The sequence below is a fragment of the Erinaceus europaeus genome, chromosome 16 (assembly GCF_950295315.1).
Source record: "Erinaceus europaeus chromosome 16, mEriEur2.1, whole genome shotgun sequence".
Lineage (NCBI taxonomy): Eukaryota > Metazoa > Chordata > Mammalia > Eulipotyphla > Erinaceidae > Erinaceus > Erinaceus europaeus.
The window spans coordinates 5657160-5681475 of record NC_080177.1 but is presented as its reverse complement, the minus strand read 5'-3'; the positions used below and the strand labels follow the sequence as shown (position 1 = coordinate 5681475).

Sequence of the window (24316 nt, the reverse complement as noted above, 5' to 3'; positions counted from 1 at the left end):
TAGCTTTGGGGGAGGAGTCTTTACTGTTTACGTCACACTCATTAACAGTCATTTAGGACATGAATTCGGACCCGAGTCCCCATCACCTGGACTTTACACGAACCAGCCTTCCTGATTCTCTGCCCTCTGTGTCCCCTCTCCAACAAGCAGAGAGGTAGCCAGGGAGAGGGTATAAAGGTTAGAGGAGAGACTTGCAACTACGAAGCTCTGGGGTCCCAAATTCGATCTGTGACACCACCATAAACCAGAACTGAGAAGGGCTCTGGGGGAAAAATCAAATCAAATCAAATCAGAGAGCAGAGAGTTGTGGACGTGACAGCATGGACTCTCCCAAAGTCCAGCACAGCCCCAGCCAGTGTGCCCTGCCCTTGACCCGTCTGCTGTCTGTCCCAGGGCTCCCAGGCCCAGGAACCCATCTTGGTCTCGGCCAAGACTATGCTGGAGAGCTCCTCACATCTCATCCGGACCGCTCGCTCGCTGGCCATCAACCCCAAGGACCCGCCTACCTGGTCAGTGCTGGCCGGGCACTCCCACACCGTGTCTGACTCCATCAAGAGCCTCATCACCTCCATCAGGTTCGTTGGTTCTCGTGGGCTTGCCCTGGACCGGGGCAGGGAGGGCGAAACGCCCATGGGGGATTTTCATTCTTTATTAACACGGGTGGATCCTCTTATCTGTGAGCTCAGGTGACAAAGCTAAGAGGTGGCTGCCTCCTATGGTAGCAGCTTCGTGTCATCCCAGTCATTCTGCCTGCAGTGCACCTTACCTGAGCATCACAACAGCCTGAAAACAGATGCTTTATGGCTATGGCTGGGGAGATAACATAATGGTTCTGCAAATAGACTCTCATGCCTGAGACTCTGAGGTCCCAGGATCAATCCCCAGCTCTACCCTCAGCCAGAGCTCAGCAGGCCTCTAGAAGAAGAAAAAAAATAGATAGGTAAAATCTATACACCACTGTCTCTATGTTATGTATGAGATAATCAGGCATAAATGGTGTAGGTGATTGGGGCCAGGTGGTGGTGCAGCTGGTTGAGCACACATGCACAGGGACCTGGGTTCGAGTCCCCAGTCCCCACCTGCAGGGAGAAGGCTTTGCTAGTGGTGAAGCAGGGCTGCAGGTGTCTCTCTGTCTCTCTTCTCTTCCCCCTCCATTTCTGTCTCTATCCAATAAATAAAGATAATAAAAAAATTAATAAAAAAAAAAAGAGTATAGGTGACAGTCCCGAGATCATCCCCAGGCCTGATGGTTCTAATCCCCAGACTCTAACCATTGTACTTCACTGCCTGTACCTAGAAGCCTAAACAGAGAGCATCACTATTTAGTTAGGAGGATTCAGTGCTACCTACCTTTATTTGATACTAAGACAAAGAATATTCTAGACTCTGTAGTAACTATGGGCATCTCTGGTGATAAAAAGAGCCAGAAAAAAAAAAAATCCCCTGAACAGATAGATTATTTCTGAAATCAGCCCAAGTCTTCTCTTCCCAACATGAAGTACATGACTTTGTGGAGTTATCTTATGTGCTGGTTGCTTTTGAAACTCAGGACCACCTTTTAACTTTCTTAATCCCTCGTGAGGAAAAATTCACAAAGTATTTTGGGGACTGGGTGGTGGCATGATATAAAAGGACCCAGGTTTGGGACCCTGGTCTCCATCTGCAGGGGTGGGGGAAGCTTCATAATGGGTGAAGCAGTGCTGCAGCTGTCTCTCTTTCCATCTCCGTATCTCTCTCCTCCTTCCCTATCCATCTCTCTGTCTCTACCCAAACATAAATAAATAAATATATATATATATATCTTAAAAGTATCTTTTTTATTTTTTAAAAAATATTTATTTATTCCCTTTTGTTGCCCTTGTTGTTTTATTGTTGTAGTTATTATTGTTGTTGTCATTGTTGGATAGGACAGAGAGAAATGGAGAGAGGAGGGGAAGACAGAGAGGGGGAGAGAAAGACAGACACCTGCAGACCTGCTTCACCGCCTGTGAAGCGACTCCCCTGCAGGTGGGGAGCTGGGGGCTCAAACTGGGATCCTTACGCCGGTCCTTGTGTTTATCTCAAAAGTATCTTAACACCTATCACAGCCCAGAACATGTCTGAATGGTATGTAGTGAGAGGGCACAATGTGTCTGCTCAGGGGCGGGGGGGGGGGGGGGCATGGACCCAGTACTTAGACCAGCAGATAGAGAATCAAGGTTCAGAGAGCTTCATGAGCCCAAGCTGGGGTGGGGGGCAGCACCAGACCTTTCCCAACAGAACCGTGTCAATCTTCTGCAGATGCCCAGTGCACCGGCGCAGAAGTGCATGGGCTGTGCAGAGAGGCCGTGCCAAGCCAGCGTCAGAGGCACCGTTTAAACCGGGTGACTGAGTGGCCCAGGGTGACTGTCACAGGTGGTCTGACTCGCTCTGTCCCTTGTCGGCAGGGACAAGGCCCCTGGACAGAGGGAATGTGACTACTCCATCGATGGTATCAACCGCTGCATCCGGGACATCGAGCAGGCCTCTCTGGCGGCCGTCAGCCAGAGCTTGGCCACGAGAGACGACATCTCTGTGGAGGTAATCCGGGGCCACAGGGCCTGAGGGACGGGGGTGGGGGTGGGGGGAGTTGTTAGATGCTGGGACTCCATCCTCCATGGAGACCACTTCCTCCTGCGGGACCAGCCGGGAATGTCTGGGGAGAGGTTAGGGCAAAACGCAGAGATGCAAATGCCACACCTTTGGTAGGGCAGCAAGGCAAGTTTGAATTCCAGACATTGCCGCCTGGTCCTGTTTCATCCTTGGACTTTTGGGGGAGATTTATCATCGAGCGCTGTAGTTTGAAAAGGAGATACATCATAAAATAGAAATGTTTTACCTTGTTTTAAATTTTTTTATTATTATCTTTATTTGTTATGTATTGGATAGAGACAGCCAGAAATTGAGAGGAGGGGGGAGATAGAGAAGGAGAGAGACAGAGAGACACCTGCAGCCCTGCTTCATCACTCATGAAACTTTCCCCCTGCAGGTGGGGACCGGGGGCTCAAACTTGGGTCCTTGTGCACTGTAATGTGTGTGCCCAACCAGGTGTGTCACCACCTGCCACCTCCCTTTATTTATTATTTAAAATTTAAAAAAAATATTTATTTATTCCCTTTTGTTGCCCTTGTTTTTTATTGTTGTAGTTATTATTGATGTCGTTGTTGTTAGATAGGACTGAGAGAAATGGAAAGAGGAGGGGAAGACAGAGAGGGGGAGAGAAAGACAGACACCTGCAGACCTGCTTCACCGCCTGTGAAGCGACTCCCCTGCAGGTGGGGACCCGGGGGCTCGAACTGTGATCCTTACGCCGGTCCCTGCGCTTTGCGCCACCTGCGCTTAACCTGCTGCGCCACCGCCCAACTCCCCTCCCTTTATTTTTAACTTTCTCTCCAACCATTTTATTTGCCCTGAGGAAGAAATTGTGTCTCACAAAAATCTCCCTGGTCATTGACCACTGTGGTCACATTCATAACTCCACCTAGACAGTTGGCATGCGTCAGAAAGTACAACACAACAATTTGGAACAGGATTATTCCTCCTCAGAATAATTCAAAGGTTTTAGAACAGCAGCGGCATCAACACAACAAAAAGAGTGAAGTTATTTGGAACAATGTGGAATGGTTAAATTGGTTAGAAAAAACACACATTCAGATTAACTTTTTCTTTTGTGTGTTACAATAATTCAGAAAGGTTATTGCAGCTAATAAAAAGTGTGGTGTAACACAATGAAATAGAAGATGTGGGTCTCTCACTCCCTCTCTTCTCCTCTCTGCCTTTCTCCCTCTCCTCCCTATGCCTCTTCTCTCTCCTCCTTTTCCTTTTCTCCCTCTTTTACTTTCTTCTCTCTCTCTCCTTTCTCCCTATGCCTCTCCTCTCTCCCTCTCCTCTCTCTGTCTCTCCCCTCTACCTCTCCTTCCCTCCCCTCCCCTCCCCTCCCCTCCCCTCCCCTCCCCTCCCCTCCCCTCCCCTCCCCTCCTTCCCCTTCACTCCCTCTCTCCCTCTTTCTCCCTCTCCCTTGTTCAGGCCTTACAAGAACAATTGACTTCAGTCGTTCAGGAAATCGGACATCTCATCGACCCCATTGCCACCGCAGCTCGGGGAGAAGCGGCCCAGCTGGGACATAAGGTAGAGCTCCCGGGGGCCATGCTGAGAATGTGGCCAGTCAGGGGGGTGATTATGAGGTGGTTCCAAACGCCTTGATGCCCAGGTGGCTTCAACTGCAGAAAAACAGCACACAGCTTCTTCCTGGCATCTTTTTCCCAAATGACTGCTTCAAGGTCTAGTTTCTCTAGTAATTTGTTCAAATCTTTTTATTTATTTATCATTGGATAGAAACAGAGAGAAATTGGCAGGGGAGAGAGACAGGGAAAGAGACAGAGAGACATTTGCAGCCCTGTTTCACCACTCATGAAGCTTCCCCCCTGCAGGTGGAGACCAGAGACTTGAACCTGGGTCCTTGTGCAGCATTGTACTTTTTAAAGAAACCTTTTTTTTTTTTTAACTGGCTTCCTTGGTCTAAAACAGCCTGGAGCAGTGAAGCTACTCATACACAAGGCTCCAACGCTGCAAAAATAGTGAATAAGATAAATATTTTCTCTGAGACAAAGAACCAGAACATCACTCTGACACACGTGGTGCCAGATATCCAACCCAGGGCCTCGCGCCCACAAGTCTGTGCTCTACCCATTGAGCCTCCATCTCTTTTCACCGGTAGTCAAAACACAGGCTGTGGGGGATGGGCAGTGGCACAGCATATGTCCCTTCGAATAATGTTTGAGTGTCTGTTGGAAAAGTGCAGAAGTTGACTTCTGAACCCCCGGGAGCTCCTGGCATGTGCCCCTGCACCCACTGACACCAGTGTGCAAACCAGAAAGTCACCAGCCGCGCTTCTCTGTGGGGAATAGCTCTAAAACGTCTTGTCTCCCTGCTTTTTCCACTCATGGGCCAGCTTGTGGACCTGCTCGGTGCCGCTGCTTCTCAGGCAAGGTCTGGAGATCTCAGATAGCCAGGGTCTCCCTGCCTTATCCAGTGTGGCTGATGCCAAGCCCCAGCTGAATTCTTGTCCACTTGTCCATTGGGGGGGTGAGGTTTGAGAAGGAAAGTTGACGGGGAGAACAGAGCTGGAGGCCAGACTCTGCACCCTAGCTGGACAAGTGTAGAGCCATCACTGGAGTGGGAAGACGAGGAACAGCAGCGGAGGGAAAAGGTCAAGTGTGGTGGCCAGGCACTGGGCTCCCTGGGTGCTGTTCATGGTGCTGAGAGAGGAGAGACCCCACAGCCCTGCCTACTCTCCATGGGGCTCCCTGGGTGCTGTGCAGGGTGCTGAGAGAGGACAGACCCCACAGCCCTGCCCACCCTCCATGGGGCTCCCTGGGTGCTGTGCCTGGTGCTGAGAGAGGAGAGACCCCACATCCCTGCCCACCCTTCATGGGACTCCCTGGGTGCTGTGCATGGTGCTGAGAGAGGAGAGACCCCACAGCCCTGCCCACCCTCCATGGGGCTCCCTGGGTGCTGTGCATGGTGCTGAGAGAGGAGAGACCCCCCCACAGCCCTGCCCACCCTCCATGGGGCTCCCTGGGTGCTGTCCATGGTGCTGAGAGAGGAGAGACCCCCCCACAGCCCTGCCCACCCTCCGTGGGCTCCCTGGGTGCTGTGCATGATATTTTCATGTGATGCCAGGATTGAGCGCAGGCTCTTCACACAGTAATCCACATGCAGCACCACTTGAGCTGTCTCCCGGCTCCTTGAGATATCTTACTGGATCTCATGCCTTTTAAGACCCTGGGTGATTCTAGGTGACTAAAACTGGAGAAGACAAAATGATTATTCAACTATTAAAGCAGGACCTGAAGTCCAGATCTGTCTATCTGCGTGGACCCTCCCACCCTGTCCAGCCTCACCACCACCACCACCAACCAGTCCCCAACCAGACGGGGACACATGCATTTACGGGCTGCGTCTGTGGCTCTCTGCTCCCGACAGGTGACGCAGCTGGCGAGCTACTTTGAGCCCTTGATTCTGGCCGCCGTGGGCGTCGCCTCCAAGATCTTGGACCACCAGCAGCAGATGACCGTGTTGGACCAGACCAAGACGCTGGCTGAGTCTGCCCTGCAGATGCTCTATGCAGCCAAGGAAGGTGGAGGGAACCCCAAGGTATAGCGGGGGCTCGGGGAGCCATGTAGGTTCTGTCACACCCCCTCCCTCCAGCACTCACAGGGTGACATTTATCTCCTGATCACAGGTGGGAAGTGATTGGAAAAACAGAAGTTAAAGGGACACTTTTTCTGGGGTTTAGAACAGCGGCTGGTGTATCAGATACATAAAAACCATGATGGAGGGACCGGGCGGTGGCGCACTGGTTAAACACACATGGTACAAAGCACAAGGACCCGTGCAAGGATCCAGGTTTGAGCCACCGCCTCCCCACCTTCAGGGGATTCACTTCACAAGCAGTGAAGCAGCTCTGCAGTTGTCTATCTTTCTCTCTCCCTCTCCATTTCCCCCTCTTCTCTCTATTTCTCTCTGTCCTACCCAATGAAATGGGGGGGAAATGGCCTCCAGGAGCAGTGGATTGGAAGTGCAGGTACGAAGCCTCAGAGATAATCCTGGAGGAAAAGAAAAAAAAAGGAACATAAAAACCACGATGAGAAAATGAGCAGAGAAGGAACAGATTAGCCTCTGACGAGTCTGAAGTTCAACAGTGTTCAGCTTCCTCACGGGGTCCCAGGACCAAAGAGCAGCAAGAGCCAGAGGTCTAACAGAGCTGTCCTTTCTCCAGACTCTGCCTTAACTAATTTTCTGTGCCCACAATTCCTTGTGAGTTTCTGTCCTATCCTATGTCTGTCAGACACTGGTGGCCTCTGCTAACCATGCCGCGTTGGCCCAGCCTTCCTCACGATTACAGGCAGTACCCAAGATAGTCCCAGCACAGCCTTTCTGAGGGGTATTTAGGAAGAAAAGTGAAGAAGTAGACACACTATGTTCTGGAATATAGCTCACCTGGTAGCATGCGTGTTGTGGGTTCAAGACCTGGCACCCCACAGGAGCATCACGTCTGGTACTTGGGGAGCTCCATGGACAGTAGACGTTGCTTCTCTGTGTCCGTTCCTTTTCTTTTTATCTTTCTTCCAGAGCACTGCTCTGGCTTATGCTGGTGCTAGGGACTGAACCTGGGACTTTGAGGCACAAGACTCTCTTTGCATAACCATTGTGCTATCTTCCCTGCCCTCTCTCTCTGCTTTTTCTGTCTCTTTCTCTCTCCCAAATAACTAGTGAAAAAGAAAAGATCCAGGAACAGACAGAATGAGACAGAACAGAATGAGCAATATGAAGCCTCACTCAGGACTCTCCCTGACGGCATATGTAGGCAGCCGTGCGTGGGGGCGGGAAGTGGGGGGTGTGCTCATTGCAGCAGTAAGCTCGGAGACCCCTGCCTGCCGGGTCCCTGCCACAGCAGACGCCCACCCCCGCACAGAGCCTGGCACCCAGCAGATGTCAGTTCCACCCTCAGCTCTCAGGTCAAAGAGAAGCCTCGTGAGGGGCACCTATGGCCTGTGTCGGTGTGGCCTTGGGGAGAGTAGTTTAATCAGAAGAAACTGTCTTAACTGATTTGCAAGTGGGACATTTCTTGAGCCTGAGGTGGGTCACCCAGTCACACTAACTGGCTAGAGATGGTGACAGCCCAGCAGTCTCGCTCAGAGATAGTACTTGTGCCAGACGTGCTGTTTGCCTTGAGAAAGAAACCAGGATGCTCCCTTTTTAGGTTCCCCTGGGTCTGGTACCTGGAAGGGCGGGGGGATGGGGTGAGGCACTTCCTGCTGTCGGAACCTTCTAGCAGCGGCTCTCCTGTGACCAGTTTGATTCTGATGGGGCTTCACTGGGCGGTTAAGGACAGGCAGCCAAGCTGTGAGGAACTGGGTGGGCTACTTGGCCAAATTCGAGTTTGTGTGTCCAGAAAAGCCTGTGAATCTGAACTGACTGGGAGGAAAGTTTATTTTCCGTGGGACCAGGGCAGAGCCTCAGCAGATGGGCAACACTCAGGGGCAGCTGTCGTCTGCCAGCTCCCTGAGCTCCAGTGCTCAGCCTCCCACCCTCAGATGACAGCTGCCACGGGGTCTCCGGCAGGGACCTCATCTGAGCCACCTCCCACTGGGCTTTGAGGACTGGAGCGGGGTCAGCACTGAGCCTGGCAGTGGGTTGCAGGGTAAAGGGAGTTGGAATTTGTTGTAAACACATGTCTCTTTTCTCTTTTTCTTTAGTTTGTGGTTAATAGTATGTTAGAAGGTTTAAGAGCAACAGTGTATATAATGCCACACCGCCACACCCCCCCACCAAAGTTCTAAGTCCCCAAAGATAACCTCCATACTTCTCACAAGTCCTCCTAACAGTTTGCTTGCTTCTGTTTTGTTTACCTATTTGTTTGTTTTGCTTTGGGTTTTTTTTTTTTTGACCCGTTCAGGTAAATCAGATCTCCAGATTCCGTATATGAGAAACCGTCGGCTAACTGACTTTCGTCTCTTTACTTAGTTCACTAAGCGTCATCACCTCTAGTTCCAGCCATTTTGTCCCAAAGGACACAATATCCTCTCTTTATTTATAATGTTTTCTTTCTTTCTTTCTTTCTTTATTAGAGACATTGAGGAGGGAAAGGGAGACAGAGAGGGAGAGAGACAGAGAGATGCCTGCAGCCTTGCTTCACCATTCGTGAAGCTTTCCCCTTACAGGTAGGGACCAGGGACTTGAACCCGGGTCCTTTGCATGCAGTAATGTGAGCACCAAACCAAGTGCACCACCACCTGGCCCCCACTACATCATCTTTTTGATTGCAGAGTAGTATTTCCTGGAGTATATATCCCATAACTTCTTTAGCTAGTCATCTGCTGATGGACGTTCAGGCTCCTTCCTCTGTTTGGTTATTGTGAATTCTTCTCTGACAATTCAGTATCTCTCAGACCCCTACAGGTGGAAAGTGGTGCTTGAGAGACCTGGTGCTGTCCCTCCTGCTGAGAGAAGCACTCACCATCTCTGCCTCCCCCCAGGCCCAGCACACTCACGATGCCATCATGGAGGCTGCCCAGCTCATGAAGGAGGCTGTGGATGACATCATGGTGACGCTGAACGAAGCCGCGAGCGAGGTGGGGCTGGTGGGTGGCATGGTGGATGCCATCGCAGAAGCCATGAGCAAGGTGGGTGCCACCGACCCTCACGCCCTCACCCCTCTCCCCTCCCCGGCTCCCTCAGCCCTGGTCTCTGGGCACTTTCCTCTCTAAGGAGCTCCAGTGCAACTATGTGTGTTCTGTTTCCTTAGAGAGAAGGAGAGAGGGAGAGACACCAAGGCACCACCCTTGGCGCTGCCCACGGAGCTTCCCTGTGACGTGGGGGACCAGTCCCGAGCCTCACACACAGCCAGGCGTGTGCTCTGCCTGGGGGTGGTGAGCTCGCTCTTGGGTTGCTGGAAAAGTCATGACCTAGTCTTTGCACAGGAACAAATAGAAAAAAAATACAAAATGACTTTTGCAGCAATCCCATATCTCTTGGTGCCCAGGTCCTGGTCTTTGGAGCATCTGCTTCTTTTTGAACAGAAGCCATCCCCAACAGGACTTTGCCACTCTGGCGGACTTTTTCAGATTGAAAGGGGGGGAGGGCAGCAAAGTACAACTGCTTCACCATGTGGTGAAGTTCACATCAGAGCCTAACCCTCATCACACTGGAAGTAGTCTCCTCTCTCCCTCTCCCTCTCCCTCTCCTCTCTCCCTCTCCTCTCTCCTCTCTCCCTCTCCCTCTCCCTCTCCCTCTCCCTCTCTCTCTCTCTCTGCCTCACTATCTCTGTCTCTCTTTCTTGCCTGCCCGCAACCTAATAATGTCAACATGCAGCAGTGAAGCCCTGGTGACAACAACAAGATCAGTAATTAAGGGGGCTGGGTGGTGACCTACCCAGTGGCACACGCACATCACCATGCTCAAAAAATAATCTTTAAATATATTCATTTATTATTGGATAGAGACAGACAGAAACTGAGAGAGGAGGGGGAGATAGAGAGGGAGAGAAACCGAGAGACACCTTCAGCCCTGCTTCACCACTCTCAAAATTTTGCTCCTGCAGGTGGGGGCCAGGGTCTTGAACCCAGGTCCTTATTGCAGTGTGATGTGTGTACTCAATCAGGTGCACCACCACCCTGCTCCTCCGTTTGCATTTTTCAAATAGACCCAGATTTCCAATAACTAGTCAGAGGCAGAAACCAAACTAAAATAACTGGAAAGTCTGTATTGGACTCCCAGAGCCTGTGGACCTGACAGAGAACACTCCAGCTACCATCTCTGTTGCAGCAGCCTGCCAGTTGAGCTGGGTCAGTGAGGGACTATGACCGAGACGGTTTCAGCTCTGTCTCCAGCTGCCCCCCCAGGACCCCTTCACCAGGCCTTTGGGTCTGATGCTCATTGGAATCCACAATGGCTCATCACCATCGAATCATCCAAGCATTTTCAGTATTGTCTGTTTTGAAATGTCCATTGTCAGATTGGGGCTATAGGTCCACAGTTTTCCCCGGCTAATGAGTAGACTTTAATTACTAATTTAGAGGATATTGATGGGTGTGTAGCTTCACAAAGAGCTAACAGCCTATTGACTATAATTAGGATAATTCTCCTTAAACTGTGCACAGACAAAAGAAACCAGACCAAGAAAGGCCAGGCGAGGAGGCTGCGGCCTTCCCGTGCTACCTGCCCGCACCATTTGGCAGAAAATGAGTGAGGTTCTCCTCATTCCGCAGACCCCCAGGTAACTCGCTGGGGTTCGCGTGGTTCAGCCCATCACGACATGGATGGTTTAAGAACAAGCCGCGTTTCCCAAGGATATTCCAGAAGGTTTTTTCCACTTGGGTTTTCTCTGTACAGAGCCAAATCCAAGTGGTAATCTTCCTCTTCTTAGGAAAAGGCAACTTTCAAAAGCACTGTTTTTTTTTTTGTTTTGTTTTTAAAAATTTTTTTTTAATTTATCTATTCCCTTTTGCTGCCCTTGTTGCTTTACTGTTGTGATTATTATTGTTGTCTGTCTTCGTTGTAGGATAAGACAGAGAGAAATGGAGAGAGGGGGAGAGAAAGACAGACACCTGCAGACCTGCTTCACCGCCTGTGAAGCGACTCCCCTGCAGGTGGGGAGCCGGGGGCTCGAACTGGGATCCTTCTGCCGGTCCTTGCGCTTTGCACCACGTGCACATAAGCTGCTGTGCTACCGCCCGACTCCCTATTTTTATTATTTTGTATTGCTTATTGGATAGACACAGAGAGAAATGCAGAGGGAAGGGAGGAGATTAAGAGACCGAGAGACACCGTAGCACTACATCACCACTTGTGACACTTGCTACCCCGAGGCTGGGGAAGGAGGGCTTCAACATGTGCTCCCAACTAGGTCCGCCAACGCCTGGCTCCCCCTTAAATTGCTGTGTTAGTGGGGGAACGTTTTGGAACTTCTGAAAGAAGGGGTTTGGGTTCTCAAGTCTTTTCTGACAGCCTCTGAGCCTTGTATATGATATGGTTCTGGAGAGGAAGTGAGCGGCTCAGCTACAATCTGACGTCAGAGGTGTGGGGACTGTTCTCTCCACCCCGGGATATTCTTGCTTTTTCCAGAAGGGCTGGAGCAGAAGCCTGTTGTGAGCATGTAGCAGTAAGTGGGGACTGCTACTGACTGAGCCTCCGTCTCACCGATGCCCCTGCGCCCTCATCCACCCATCCTGACGCCCCGTGGGCTCCACAGCCTCTCTTCCCCTTTGCTCCTTTTCTCGGGAGCTCAGCGAGATGGTTCACCTGGTAGAGTGTTCTCTTTACCAGGTGCCAGGACCTGGGTTCAAGCCCCTGGACTCCCGACATGGGAGTGTGTGTGTGTGTGTTGCAGGCTTCACGAGTGATGGCACAGCACTGTGGCATCTTCTCTCCTTCTCTCTCTGTGTCTGTCTTTCCCTCACTGGCGCTCTCACCCTCTGTTGAAAGAAAGCCAGAGAGAAGGGAAAGGAAGGGCCAGGCAGTGGCACAGAACCATCGCTTTGGTCAAGAACCTTGGGGCTCAAGTTCCTGGTCCCCATTTGCTGGGGGAAACTTTCCAAAAGGTGAAGCGGTGCTGCAGGGGTCTCTCTCCTCCTGTCTCAATTTCTGTCTGTTTTGTCAAAAATAAATAACATATTTATTTTTTAAAAGGCATTTAAAAAAGACAGGAAGGAGGGGGAGAGAAAGAAACGAAAAGAGAAGAGCCTTCTGGGCATAGTAGAGTCATGAAAGTAAAGGAGCCCCAGAAATAACCCCAATGGCCAAAGATGAATAAAATAAAATTAGGGGGCCGGGCAGTAGCACATCTGGTTAAGTGTACATAATACAAAATAAAATAAAATGGTATTCCAGGTACTTTAAGCCCCTAAGCAGCAAAGCATTACCAATCTGGCATGTTCTGAGTATCAGTTATGTGATTAAAGCACTGACAGCCGGTTAAAACCCTTGTCTAGAGTAAGTGGCCATGACTAGAATAAAAGCCGGGAGCATTTCCAAAGTTGAGTCTAACTTGGGTGTGCAGCTCACTTAAGTATGTGTTTGTTTACTAATGGTAGAAGGAAAGAGAAGCAGAGCACTAGCTGGCCAGAAACCACAGGGGATCAGACTCATCCCCTCAGGCAGGCCAGGCAGGCACTCCGCCCACTGCACCACCTCCCGCAGCTGGGTTCTGTTCTGGACCCCCGGAGCTGTCTCATCCACTTCTCACCCTCATCCGAGCATGGAGCCTCTGGGTGGCCTTGGAGCAACCCCTTCCTGATCTCCGTGTCTTCACCTTTACTTGTTGGCTTCTGGTGGGTCACCCCCCAAAAAAAACTAAAAAAGAAAGAAAGAAACTCAAGAAGCAGAGCTAGGGGTCCGGGTCACCTGGTTGCGCACGTGTTACAATCAATACTCGAGGACCCAGGCTCGAGCATCTGCTCTCCACCTGCAGGGGGAAAGCTTCATAAGTGGTAAAGTGGTGATACAGGTGTCTCTCTGTCTCTCTCCTCCTCCACTATCTCCCTTTCCTCTCCATTTCTGGCTGTCTCCAGTAAGGTAAGAGAATTTTTTTTTTTTTTTTTTAAAACCAGAGCACTGCTCAGCTCTGGCTTATGGTGATGCGGGGAGATTGAACCTGGAACTTCAGTGCCTCGGACATGAGAGTCTCTTTGCATAACCATTATGCTATCTACCCTCCCCCAAGATAATTAATTTTTTTAATTAAAAAAAAAAAGCAAGGCAAACGAAATCCTGCTATTGTTTCAGAGGATGAAGGTCATGTCGGCAGAGAGAGAGATTAGAAACGCTAGTTTCAAAATAAAGCCCTTACCATTTTTTTAATTTATATTTATTTCATAGAGACAGAGATAAATCAAGAGGGAAGGGGAAGATAGAAAGGGAGAGATTCAGAGACAGCTGCAGACCTGCTTCGCCTCAAGGCTTCCCCCCTGCACGTGGGGACCAAGGGCTTGAACCCAGGTCCTTGCTTATTGTAACATGTGCACCACTGCCCAGCCCCCAAGTAACATTCTTTCAGCCCAGCCCTCTGGCCACCCGACAGAACCCCCCCCCCTCCTTGTTTCGGAGCTGCGGGGAGACTCCTGCTGGTGGCCAGCCGGTGGCCATGTCTCTTTGTGTCCCAGGCTGCCCAGCAGCTGCGTGTCCTAGTGCCCCATGCCCAGTGCGCTGCAGACACTCAAATGCCCAGCCAGTCAGCCTGGAGTAAAGGAGCCAGAGTGCCATCTTCCTTTGGCCTCAGTTTCCCCTCACGCTGTGCCAGAGGGACTTAGCCAATGTGGTCAGAGGAACTTGCCAAGTCCAGCTGTGGTGTGTGTGGTGGGTGGAGCCACCTCCTGGGCTGGCCTCTTGGGGAAGAGAGAGCCTGGTATCTCTCACTCCCACTGAAGAGAGAGCCGGGTGTCTGTCACTCCCTCTGAAGAGAGAGCCAGGTGTCTGTCACTCAGTCTGAAGAGAGAGCCGGGTGTCTGTCACTCAGTCTGAAGAGAGAGCCGGGTGTCTGTCACTCAGTCTGAAGAGAGAGCCGGGTGTCTGTCACTCCCTCTGAAGAGAGAGCCGGGTGTCTGTCACTCAGTCTGAAGAGAGAGCGGGTGTCTCTCACTCCCTCTGAAGAGAGAGCCGGGTGTCTCTCACTCCCTCTGAAGAGAGAGCTGGGTGTCTGTCACTCAGTCTGAAGAGAGAGCCGGGTGTCTCTCACTCCCTCTGAAGAGAGAGCCGGGTGTCTCTCACTCCCTCTGAAGAGAGAGCTGGGTGTCTCTCACTCCCTCTGAAGAGAGAGCTGGGTGTCTGTCACTCAGTCTGAAGAGAGAGCCGGGTGTCTCTCACTCCCTCTGAAGAGAGAGCTGGGTGTCTGTCACTCCCTCTGAAGAGAGAGCCGGTGTCTCTCACTCCCTCTGAAGAGAGAGCTGGGTGTCTGTCACTCAGTCTGAAGAGAGAGCCAGGTGTCTGTCACTCCCTCTGAAGAGAGAGCCGGGTGTCTCTCACTCAGTCTGAAGAGAGAGCCGGGTGTCTCTCACTCCCTCTGAAGAGAGAGCCAGGTGTCTGTCACTCCCTCTGAAGAGAGAGCCGGGTGTCTGTCACTCAGTCTGAAGAGACAGCGGGTGTCTCTCACTCCCTCTGAAGAGAGAGCCGGGTGTCTCTCACTCCCTCTGAAGAGAGAGCCAGGTGTCCCTCACTCCCTCTGAAGAGCAGGTGTCTCTCACTCCCTCTGAAGAGAGAGCCAGGTGTCTCTCACTCCCGCTGAAGAAAGAGCCGGGTGTCTGTCACTCAGTCTGAAGAGAGAGCCGGGTGTCTGTCACTCAGTCTGAAGAGAGAGCCGGGTGTCTCTCACTCCCTCTGAAGAGAGAGCGGGTGTCTCTCACTCCCTCTGAAGAGAGAGCCGGGTGTCTCTCACTCCCTCTGAAGAGAGAGCCAGGTGTCCCTCACTCCCTCTGAAGAGCAGGTGTCTCTCACTCCCTCTGAAGAGAGAGCCGGGTGTCTGTCACTCAGTCTGAAGAGAGAGCCGGGTGTCTCTCACTCCCTCTGAAGAGAGAGCCGGGTGTCTCTCACTCCCTCTGAAGAGACAGCGGGTGTCTCTCACTCCCTCTGAAGAAAGAGCCGGGTGTCTCTCACTCCCTCTGAAGAGAGAGCTGGGTGTCTGTCACTCAGTCTGAAGAGAGAGCCGGGTGTCTCTCACTCCCTCTGAAGAGAGAGCCAGGTGTCTCTCACTCCCTCTGAAGAGAGAGCCGGGTGTCTCTCACTCCCTCTGAAGAGAGAGCCGGGTGTCTGTCAATCAGTCTGAAGAGAGAGCGGGTGTTTCTCACTCCCTCTGAAGAGAGAGCCGGGTGTCTCTCACTCCCTCTGAAGAGAGAGCCAGGTGTCTCTCACTCCCACTGAAGAGAGAGCCGGGTGTCTCTCACTCCCTCTGAAGAGAGAGCCGGGTGTCTGTCACTCAGTCTGAAGAGAGAGCCAGGTGTCTCACTCCCTCTGAAGAGAGAGCCGGTGTCTGTCACTCAGTCTGAAGAGAGAGCCGGGTGTCTCTCACTCCCTCTGAAGAGAGAGCCGGGTGTCTGTCACTCAGTCTGAAGAGAGAGCCGGGTGTCTCTCACTCCCTCTGAAGAGAGAGCCGGGTGTCTCTCACTCCCTCTGAAGAGAGAGCTGGGTGTCTGTCACTCCCTCTGAAGAGAGAGCCGGGTGTCTCTCACTCCCTCTGAAGAGAGAGCCGGGTGTCTGTCACTCAGTCTGAAGAGACAGCGGGTGTCTCTCACTCCCTCTGAAGAGAGAGCCAGGTGTCTCTCACTCCCTCTGAAGAGAGAGCCAGGTGTCTCTCACTCCCTCTGAAGAGAGAGCCGGGTGTCTCTCACTCCCTCTGAAGAGAGAGCCAGGTGTCTCTCACTCCCACTGAAGAGAGAGCCGGGTGTCTCTCACTCCCACTGAAGAGAGAGCCGGGTGTCTCTCACTCCCTCTGAAGAGAGAGCCAGGTGTCTCTCACTCCCTCTGAAGAGAGAGTCGGGTGTCTGTCACTCAGTCTGAAGAGAGAGCCAGGTGTCTCACTCCCTCTGAAGAGAGAGCCGGTGTCTGTCACTCAGTCTGAAGAGAGAGCCGGGTGTCTCTCACTCCCTCTGAAGAGAGAGCCGGGTGTCTGTCACTCAGTCTGAAGAGAGAGCCGGGTGTCTCTCACTCCTGCTATCACTGTAGCCTGCTGGCCGCCACCCAGAAGACCCTCTCAGATATGCCACTGCCAGTCCGGTGCCACTGTCTCCTCATGTTTCCAGGGTTGCCCCATCAGGCAGACCCTGCCACATCCCTACTTCTCTCAACTGCCCCTTCTGCTCTGTCCTCGCTCTTCCGTCTTCATTTCTCTTCCCCTGGAATGTGTGAGATGATGACACATGGTGACGATGGTGACAGTGGAGGAGACGAACTTTCTCCTTCTCCCTCTTCCTCTTCTTGTTCCTCCTTCTCTTCCCCCTTTTGCTCCCCCTCTTGTTCTTCCTTCTCATCTTTTCTTCTCATCTTCCTCCTCCTCTTCCTCCTTTTCCTCTCCCTCCTCCTCCTCATCTGCAAGTTTCTCCTTCATTGTCCTAGTCACGCTCATTTCTTCCCTATGGACCGCTTGAGCAGATAGTCTCAGCTCATCTTTCCGACCACCTTCTGATGACCAGACATTTCCAGCAAAGAACCCAAGACTCGGACGGTTCAAGCAACCAGCCTGGGGCCTCAGCTCCATGCCCACTGAGCCACACTGTCCCCAGCCCTTGAAGGGACCGAGCCAGTGCCCTTCTCCTCCAGCTCCACCCCATAGCTGTCCTGTCCCTCTCCTGCCTTCTCTTGCACTCGGTGTCCCATGCATGGCAGGCCACTCCCGGAGATCCCAGTTCCTTCTCTTCCCCAAGCTGGGTCATAAGGGAGGGTCCCAGCATGCAGATGTCTGTAGGCTCCACCGTTCCTGGGAACCGGCTTGGTGACGTGGGCCAAGCCCTTCCCCGTCCAGCCCCCTCCTCCTCCCTGTGCCTGTCCTACTCGCCCCTCCCCGGAGCATCAGCTCCCTTGCAGAGCCCTCCTCTCCTCTGGGACAGATCGGAGACCTCCCCTCTATCCCCTGACCTGGTGTGACCCGCTATTGAAGGCATCATGGCCGAATTGAGGTTCCTTGGACCCCCGGCCAAGGAAGCTCCAGTGCCTTCCCCAGCTGTCAGTGTCCAATTCTGGCTAGTGCAGCCCCACTTCCATGGTCCCTCTGTGACCTCTGGCTCCCCTACCCCCCTCTGCTTTGCAGCTGGACGAAGGCACCCCTCCTGAGCCAAAGGGGACGTTCGTGGACTACCAGACAACAGTGGTCAAGTACTCCAAGGCCATCGCGGTGACAGCTCAGGAAATGGTGAGGAGAGACAGTGCCCTTCACTCCCCAGCCACCCTGGCGGCCCTTCCTCCACCGACTCCCGACCCAGGTCTAGCTGGAGAGAAGTTACCAGACCTCCTTCCCATTCATGGGGGCCCCAGATTGTCCTCCATGAGAGGCCTCTCTGACAGCCTGTGTGGTCTGGAAGACTCTGTCCACTGAGGTCCCATCTTGAGAAAAAAAAAACCTTCAAGGGGGGGGGCCGGAAATGAAAAGCAGGAAGCTGAGAAGGATTTCAGGAGAAAGCAAAGGTTCACCTTGCCGACGGCTTGGAGTGACCTCACAGATTCACGTGACAGTTGGAGAAAGGGCATTTGAGGCTAAGATGGAGATGATCTGATAGAAGCAAAGTGGATATCTCCAAACTATTTTTTAATATATACTTTATTTATTATTTATTGGGTAGAGACAGAAACCGAGAGGGAAGTGGGGCAGGGGGCGTAAGGCCTGAAGCACTGTTTCACCACCCGTGAACTCCCCTCCCTGCCCCTCCCCTGCAGGTGGAGACTGGGAGCTGGAACCTAGGTCATTGCACATTATAACATGTGTGCCCCTGTCAAGCCCCTCAAACTTATCATTATTATTTTAGTGATTTATTTCTGAGTGAGAGAGAGAGATTAAAACACTTCCCAGCTCTGGCCTGTTGTGGTGCTGGGAATTGAACCTGGGACCTCAGGCTTACAAGTCCTATGCTTTACCACTGAAATAGCCCCCTAGCTTCCCCCCCACCTTTTTTTTTTTTTTTTTTTTTGACAGCAGAAGGCATGCTTTGTCGTCAGAATTGCACCACATGAATCTATAGTTAGAAATGCCCTGGAGAGAGTGACTGTGTTCTCTGAGTTGTCACAAAAAAATAATAATAATACAGGTTTGCACAGAGAAGTCTGTGGTGAGAAAATGCCTTTCACCTTTTGAGTTCTTAGAACATCCGGGGCCTGGGAGTTGGAAAGCTGCTTCCTGAAGGGGTGTCTACAGGGACCTGAGTGGAGAAACGGGGTGGGGTCTCCCAGGCTGGCGGGGCCAGACAGAGCCTCACCTGGTGGCTCCTACCCGGCAGGCCTGGTGCCTTTCAGGATGCTTCTTTTTTTTTCTTTTTTTTTTTTAACCAGAGCACTGCTCAGCTCTGGCTATGGTGGTGCAGGGGATTGAACCTGGGACTTTGGAGCCTCAGGCATGAGAGTCTCTTTGCATAACCATTAAGCTATCTTACCCCTGCCCTCAGGACGCTTTTGTCATGTGGTCTTGCGTCCGATAGAGGCTGACCTTGGATCACGAGGGCCACCCAGGCAGCCGCTGTCCATTCTTAGGGCTCTGAGCCGGGCTGCTTGTGGGGAGGCTTTGGGCTGGGAGGGAGGGAGGAGCCATGCTGGACTGGGCGCTGTGGGTCCTGCTTCGGAATTGGGAGCAGGTGACTGGCAAGTGACAGTTGAGGGCTGAGTTTCCTGGTGGGCTGGGGACAGTCGTGAGTGACCCCGGGACATTGCTGGAGGAGCCTGGCGAGGGCTAGTCCTCGGGGGCCTGACTTGACCTGTAAACCCACAGGCATTCCGAACCACACCCACTCCCCAGTGCTATGGCCCTCCTTTGTTGCACCAGGGGCTCGAACCCAGGACCTCGCACACTTGCTCCATGGGATGCCTTTCTGAGTGGCAGGTTATAATGAATTAGTAGAGCCACTATTGTGACAATAAAATCTTTTTTTTTTTTGGTCAGAGGAAGAAAAGTCCAGTAGGTGTTATTAGCTAGGCAGGATCAGTGGAACGAAGCCATTTCCATGAAACAGGAGGAAAAGATAATAAAAAACCTGAACCTGGCCATTTAAAAAGCACAGGTTTCACTGATTTTGATTTTTAGTTTAGGTTTTTGTTTGTTTTGTTTAGGATATATTAGATAGAGACAGAAAAATCGAAAGGGAAGGGAGAAGTAGAAAAAGAGAGATGCCTGCAGCCCTGCTTCACCGCTCGTGAAGCTACCCCCTGCAGGTGAGGACTGGGGGCTTGAACCCAGGTCCTTGGGCACTGTAATGTGTGTGCTCTACCAGGTGCACCACCACCCAGTCCCTTGTTTAACTAAACTTGTGCTCGGGACCTTGTCACTTTTTTGGCACAGTGGATCTTGACAAGGCTGTGTGTGTGCTGATAAATTCTCCTCTCAAAGCATTTGTCTCATCCAGCTCTCTCAGCCCTCCCTGGCCTCCTGACCTCATGCCTTTTCTATTTTTATTTTTTATTTATTTTCATTTTTATTTGGGGGATTAATGGTTTTTGTTAGCACAGCAAGAGACCCGAGACCAGATCAGCTCTTTGCATAAGCTGGTGTGGGAGGAGCGCCCCCTAGTGGTGTCCCCAGTACGATACTGGTACCCACAGAGCAGGTCTGGCTGGGGACAAGGGCTGCTCTCACCCCCACCCGCCGCCCAGAGTGGACCTGAAGACCCTTAGGCCATATACACCTGACCCCCAGCATGTCCCCCCACCCACCTGGCCGGTCCCACCTGCCTGCCATGCATGGGCTTTGCTTGAAAGGCCCCCTGCCCTGTCCCCCCACCTTCACAAAGGCCATGTGAGTACAGCCTCTGATGTCAGTGTCTTAACCCTTGGTTCTTATGCTTTTCTCTGTGTGTGTGTGTGTGTGTGTGTGTGTGTGTGTGTGTGTGTGTGTTCTTTTTCCAGATGACTAAGTCGGTTACTAACCCAGAAGAGCTGGGCGGCCTGGCTTCGCACATGACCAGTGACTATGGGCACCTGGCCCTCCAGGGTCAGATGGCAGCAGCCACGGCGGAACTGGAGGAGGTCTGCCACCTTGAGCCCCCATGTCCATGGGCTGGTGCTCGCTTCCGGGGTGGGAGACACAGGACGGGAGCCCCCCCTCCTTCATAGCTCAGCCCGCTCCTGAAGACCCCAGGCCAGTGGGCAGCTAGACCCAGGCTCAGCTCCACCACCCCCCCTTCTCCAAGGTATCCTGGGGGGTGCCCGAGGCCCCAGGGCTCCTGGTGGCAGCGTCCTGAGGCTCTGTTAGCCCTGGCTCATCCTCTGGTGCCAAGGACGGGGTCCCTCCTCCCATGTAACACCCCATTACTATAAAGTTATCCGGGTAGGGGGCAGGTCCTGGGGGCATGGGCAGAGCCCATGGGGAGAGGGCAGCCCAGGTGCATGGTCTTGCTGTGGCCTGCTTGAGTGACATACACAGCCTTGCCTGGCAGTGCTGGCGGCTTTGTGAGAGCTGGTGCAGACACCCCCCCTCCCCTGCCCCACCGCCTCTCCACCAGCTGCCTGTGTGCCCTGGACTGGCTCCCCACACACACACACCCCACTCCCCATCGGGCAGCCTCAGGACCCCTGCCCACGAGAACTTTCAGTGGCAAAGGCTGTTCTCTCCCCTGTGGCTCCTCTGAGAGAACCCAGGGAGTTCCAAGGTGCCTGTGGCCAGTCCCCAGTGGATCCGCAGCGAGTCCCCAGCTCCCCTGATGCGCTTAGAGCAAGAAGGTCAGTCTGGAGTGGAGAAGAGCCGAGGGCTCACAGGGACTCGGGGACCATGCGGGTATAACCGAGGCCTGGGAGATTCTGCAAGCTGTTTGTCCATCTGTCCCCATGTCCTAAACACCCCAGGCTGCCGGAGCAGAGGCGGTGACTAGTCTTCCCAAGTCCCTATGGTGGAGCCTGCACCCCTGGGTGACTTGGTGCCAGAGCTCGGCCTGTCACCAACACCCTCAGAGAGGATGTGGCAGTGATGACCTGAGTCACAGCCACTCCCTCAGTGTCGCCATAACAGTGCGTGTACAGACGTGTCGTGTAAGTCCCTGCCTGAAGGAGCAGGAGTGTCACACGGTGCCTGCGTTTGGACCTCTGGTGGTGGCTGAGTGTTCGGGCCGCAGCACAGCTGGATCTGTGTGATGAGTCTGGAATTACCCAGGGGAGGAAAAGGGCCAGAGACCCTGCATCTAGATTCTGTGACTTTTCTAAAAAGATTTATTTGCTGATAAATGAGGGAGGCACACAAGATGCCAGGCGCAGGAATCAGCTCAGGGATCCCGGTTTGAGCCCCCGGCTCCCCACCTGCAGGGGAGTCGCTTCACAGGCGGTGAAGCAGGTCTACAGGTGTCTGTCTTTCTCTCCCCTCTCTGTCTTCCCCTCCTCTCTCCATTTCTCTCTGTCCTATCCAATAACAACAACAGCAACGGCAACAATAACAATAGCAGCAACAACAAGGGCAATAAAATGGGGAAAATGGCCTCCAGGAGCAGTGGATTTGCAGTGCAGGCGATAACCCTGGAGACAGAGAGAGAGTGAAAGACATACTGAGAGAAAACCAGGGCATCACTCTGGCACTTGCAGAGACAGGAGTGGAACTCAGAACCTCATGCTTGAGAGGCCACCTTCCTACCCACTGCACCATTCCCGTGGCCTCTGTACAGCACCACACACACACACACACTTACACACACACACTGACACACACACACTCACACACACACACTGACACACACTCACACACACTGACACACACACACTCACACACTCACACACACTCACACACACACACAGTCACACACACTCACACACACACACACACACACTCACACACACTGACACACACACACTGACACACTCACACACACACTCACACACTCTGACACACACACACTCACACTCTCACACACACTGACACACACACTCACACACACACTCACACACACACACTCACACACACTGACACACATACACACACACACTCACACACATACACTCACACACACACAGTCTCACACTCACACACACACTCACACACACTCACACACACACTCACACTCACTCACACACACTCACACTCAAACACACACACACACTCTCACACACACACACTCTCACACACACATACTCTCACACACACATACTCTCACACACACACTCACACATACTCACACTCACACACACACTCTCACACTCACACACACACACACACACTCATATACACACACACACACACACACAGTCAAACATGTAGACTTACTGTTTCAGTCATGGTTTTTTGTAGTTGGAATTCATTTGCTTAGCAATTGCCTTTGAAAATTGTGTTTAAGATTGTTTATTATGGGAGCCTGGCGGTAGCACAGCGGGTTAAGCGCAGGTGGCGCAAAGCACAAGGACCGGAGTAGAGATCCCGGTTCGAGCCCCCGGCTCCCCACTTGCAGGGGGGTTGTTTCACAGGCGGTGAAGCAGGTCTGCAGGTGCCTAATTTTCTCTCCCTCTCTCTGTTTTTCCCTCCTCTCTCCATTTCTCTCTGTCCTGTCCAACAATGACAACATCAATAACAACAGCAAGGGCAACAAAAAGGAATAAATAAATAAATATTATAAAAAGATTGTTCATTATTACTATTATTGTTGCGTAGAGACAGGGAGAAACTGAATGAAGAGAGACAGAGAGACCTGTAGCACTGCTTCACCACTTGTGGTGACCTGAGGGCTCGAATTCAGATATGCTCAACCTGGTGTGCCTCCACCGGGCCCAGTGTTGAAGGGTTTGTTTTGTTTGTTTGTTTGATTGTTTGTTTTTCCTCCAGGATTATCGTTGGAGCTCGGTGCCAGCACTATGAATCCACTGCCCCTGGAGGCTATTTTTTCATTTTTATTGGATAGGACAGAGATAAATTTAGAGAGGAGGGGGAGATAGAGACGGAGAGGAACAGAGACAGCTGCAGCCCTGCTTCACCGCCTGTGAAGCTTTCCCCTGCAGGTGGGGAACCAGGGCCTCAAACCCGGATCCCTGCACAGGTCCTTGCGCTTAGTACTAAATACGCTTAAGCCTAAGATTTTGTTTATTTGTTTGTTGAGAGACAGAGAGGCAGACAGAGAGTGAAAGAGACCACAGCACTGAAACTTCAGTGTGGTGGGACCGGGCTCGAACCTGCGTCATTTACCGGACAAAGCGGTGCGCGATTCAAGCAGGCTGTTTCGCTGGTCCAAGTTGTATCCTTGTATTAAGGAGAGCGAGAGCCGGAGTGTCACTCTGACATAGGTGGTGCTGGGACCCAAGCTCAGAACCCTAAGTTTTCAACTCCCGTGAGCTGGCACTGAGCCACGCTCCGCTGGGCAGTTAACATGTGATTCTTTGAATTTATTTTATTATTTATTTATTTATTCCCTTTTGTTGCCCTTGTTTTATTGTTGTAGTTATTATTGTTGTTATTGATGTCGTTGTTGGATAGGACAGAGAGAAATGGAGAGAGGAGGGGAAGACAGAGAGGGGGAGAGAAAGACAGACACCTGCAGACCTGCTTCACCGCCTGTGAAGTGACTCCCCTGCAGGTGGGGAGCCGGGGGCTCAAACTGGGATCCTTACGCCGGTCCTTGTGGTTTATACCACATGCACTTAACCCTTTGTGCTACCTCTCAACTCCCTAACATGAGATTCTGAATGTCTTTGACAAGTGTAAGGGAATTTATGTGGCGCAAAGGGGGAGTTGGGAAGTTTAATGGGGGGGAGAGCTTTGGGCATCATAGGAGAGGGTTGAAAACTCTGAGCCTGTGATTGTTAATGAGTTTGAATCTTTGTCTCCATCACCAGGAATCTTTAAAACTGGATTCTGAGGGCACCTGCTTGCACTAGTTGGCATGTTGGCAGGCCCAAGTTAGCAAGTCTGAATTTTTTTTTTTTGCCTCCAGGGTTATTGCTGGGGCTCGATGACTGCACTATGAATCCACTGCTCCTGGAGGCCACCTTTTTTCCCCATGGTTGTTGTTGGATAGGACAGAGAGAAATGGAGAGAGGAGGGGAAGACAGAAAGGGGGAGAGAAAGATAGACACCTGCAGACCTGCTTCATCACCTGTGAAGCGACTCCCCCCCTCTGCAAGGGAGAGCTGGGGGCTCGAACCGGGA

The 24316-nt window shown here is 52.1% G+C and overlaps 1 protein-coding gene across 9 annotated transcripts in view; it reads left to right on the top strand.

Annotated features, from left to right (window-relative positions):
- The window catches only part of TLN2 (talin 2), a 414501-nt gene that overhangs the window by 341884 nt on the left and 48301 nt on the right, over positions 1-24316 (top strand). For 8 of the 9 annotated variants that reach the window (XM_007533899.3, XM_060174397.1, XM_060174392.1 and 5 more), the window contains 7 exons: positions 394-575; positions 2427-2559; positions 4045-4146; positions 6004-6174; positions 9060-9206; positions 17315-17416; positions 20110-20229. In XM_007533899.3, the coding sequence (XP_007533961.1) occupies positions 394-575; positions 2427-2559; positions 4045-4146; positions 6004-6174; positions 9060-9206; positions 17315-17416; positions 20110-20229 (957 nt within the window). The remainder of the gene's footprint in view (positions 1-393; positions 576-2426; positions 2560-4044; positions 4147-6003; positions 6175-9059; positions 9207-17314; positions 17417-20109; positions 20230-24316) is intronic. The other variant, XM_060174399.1, reaches the window with a different exon arrangement.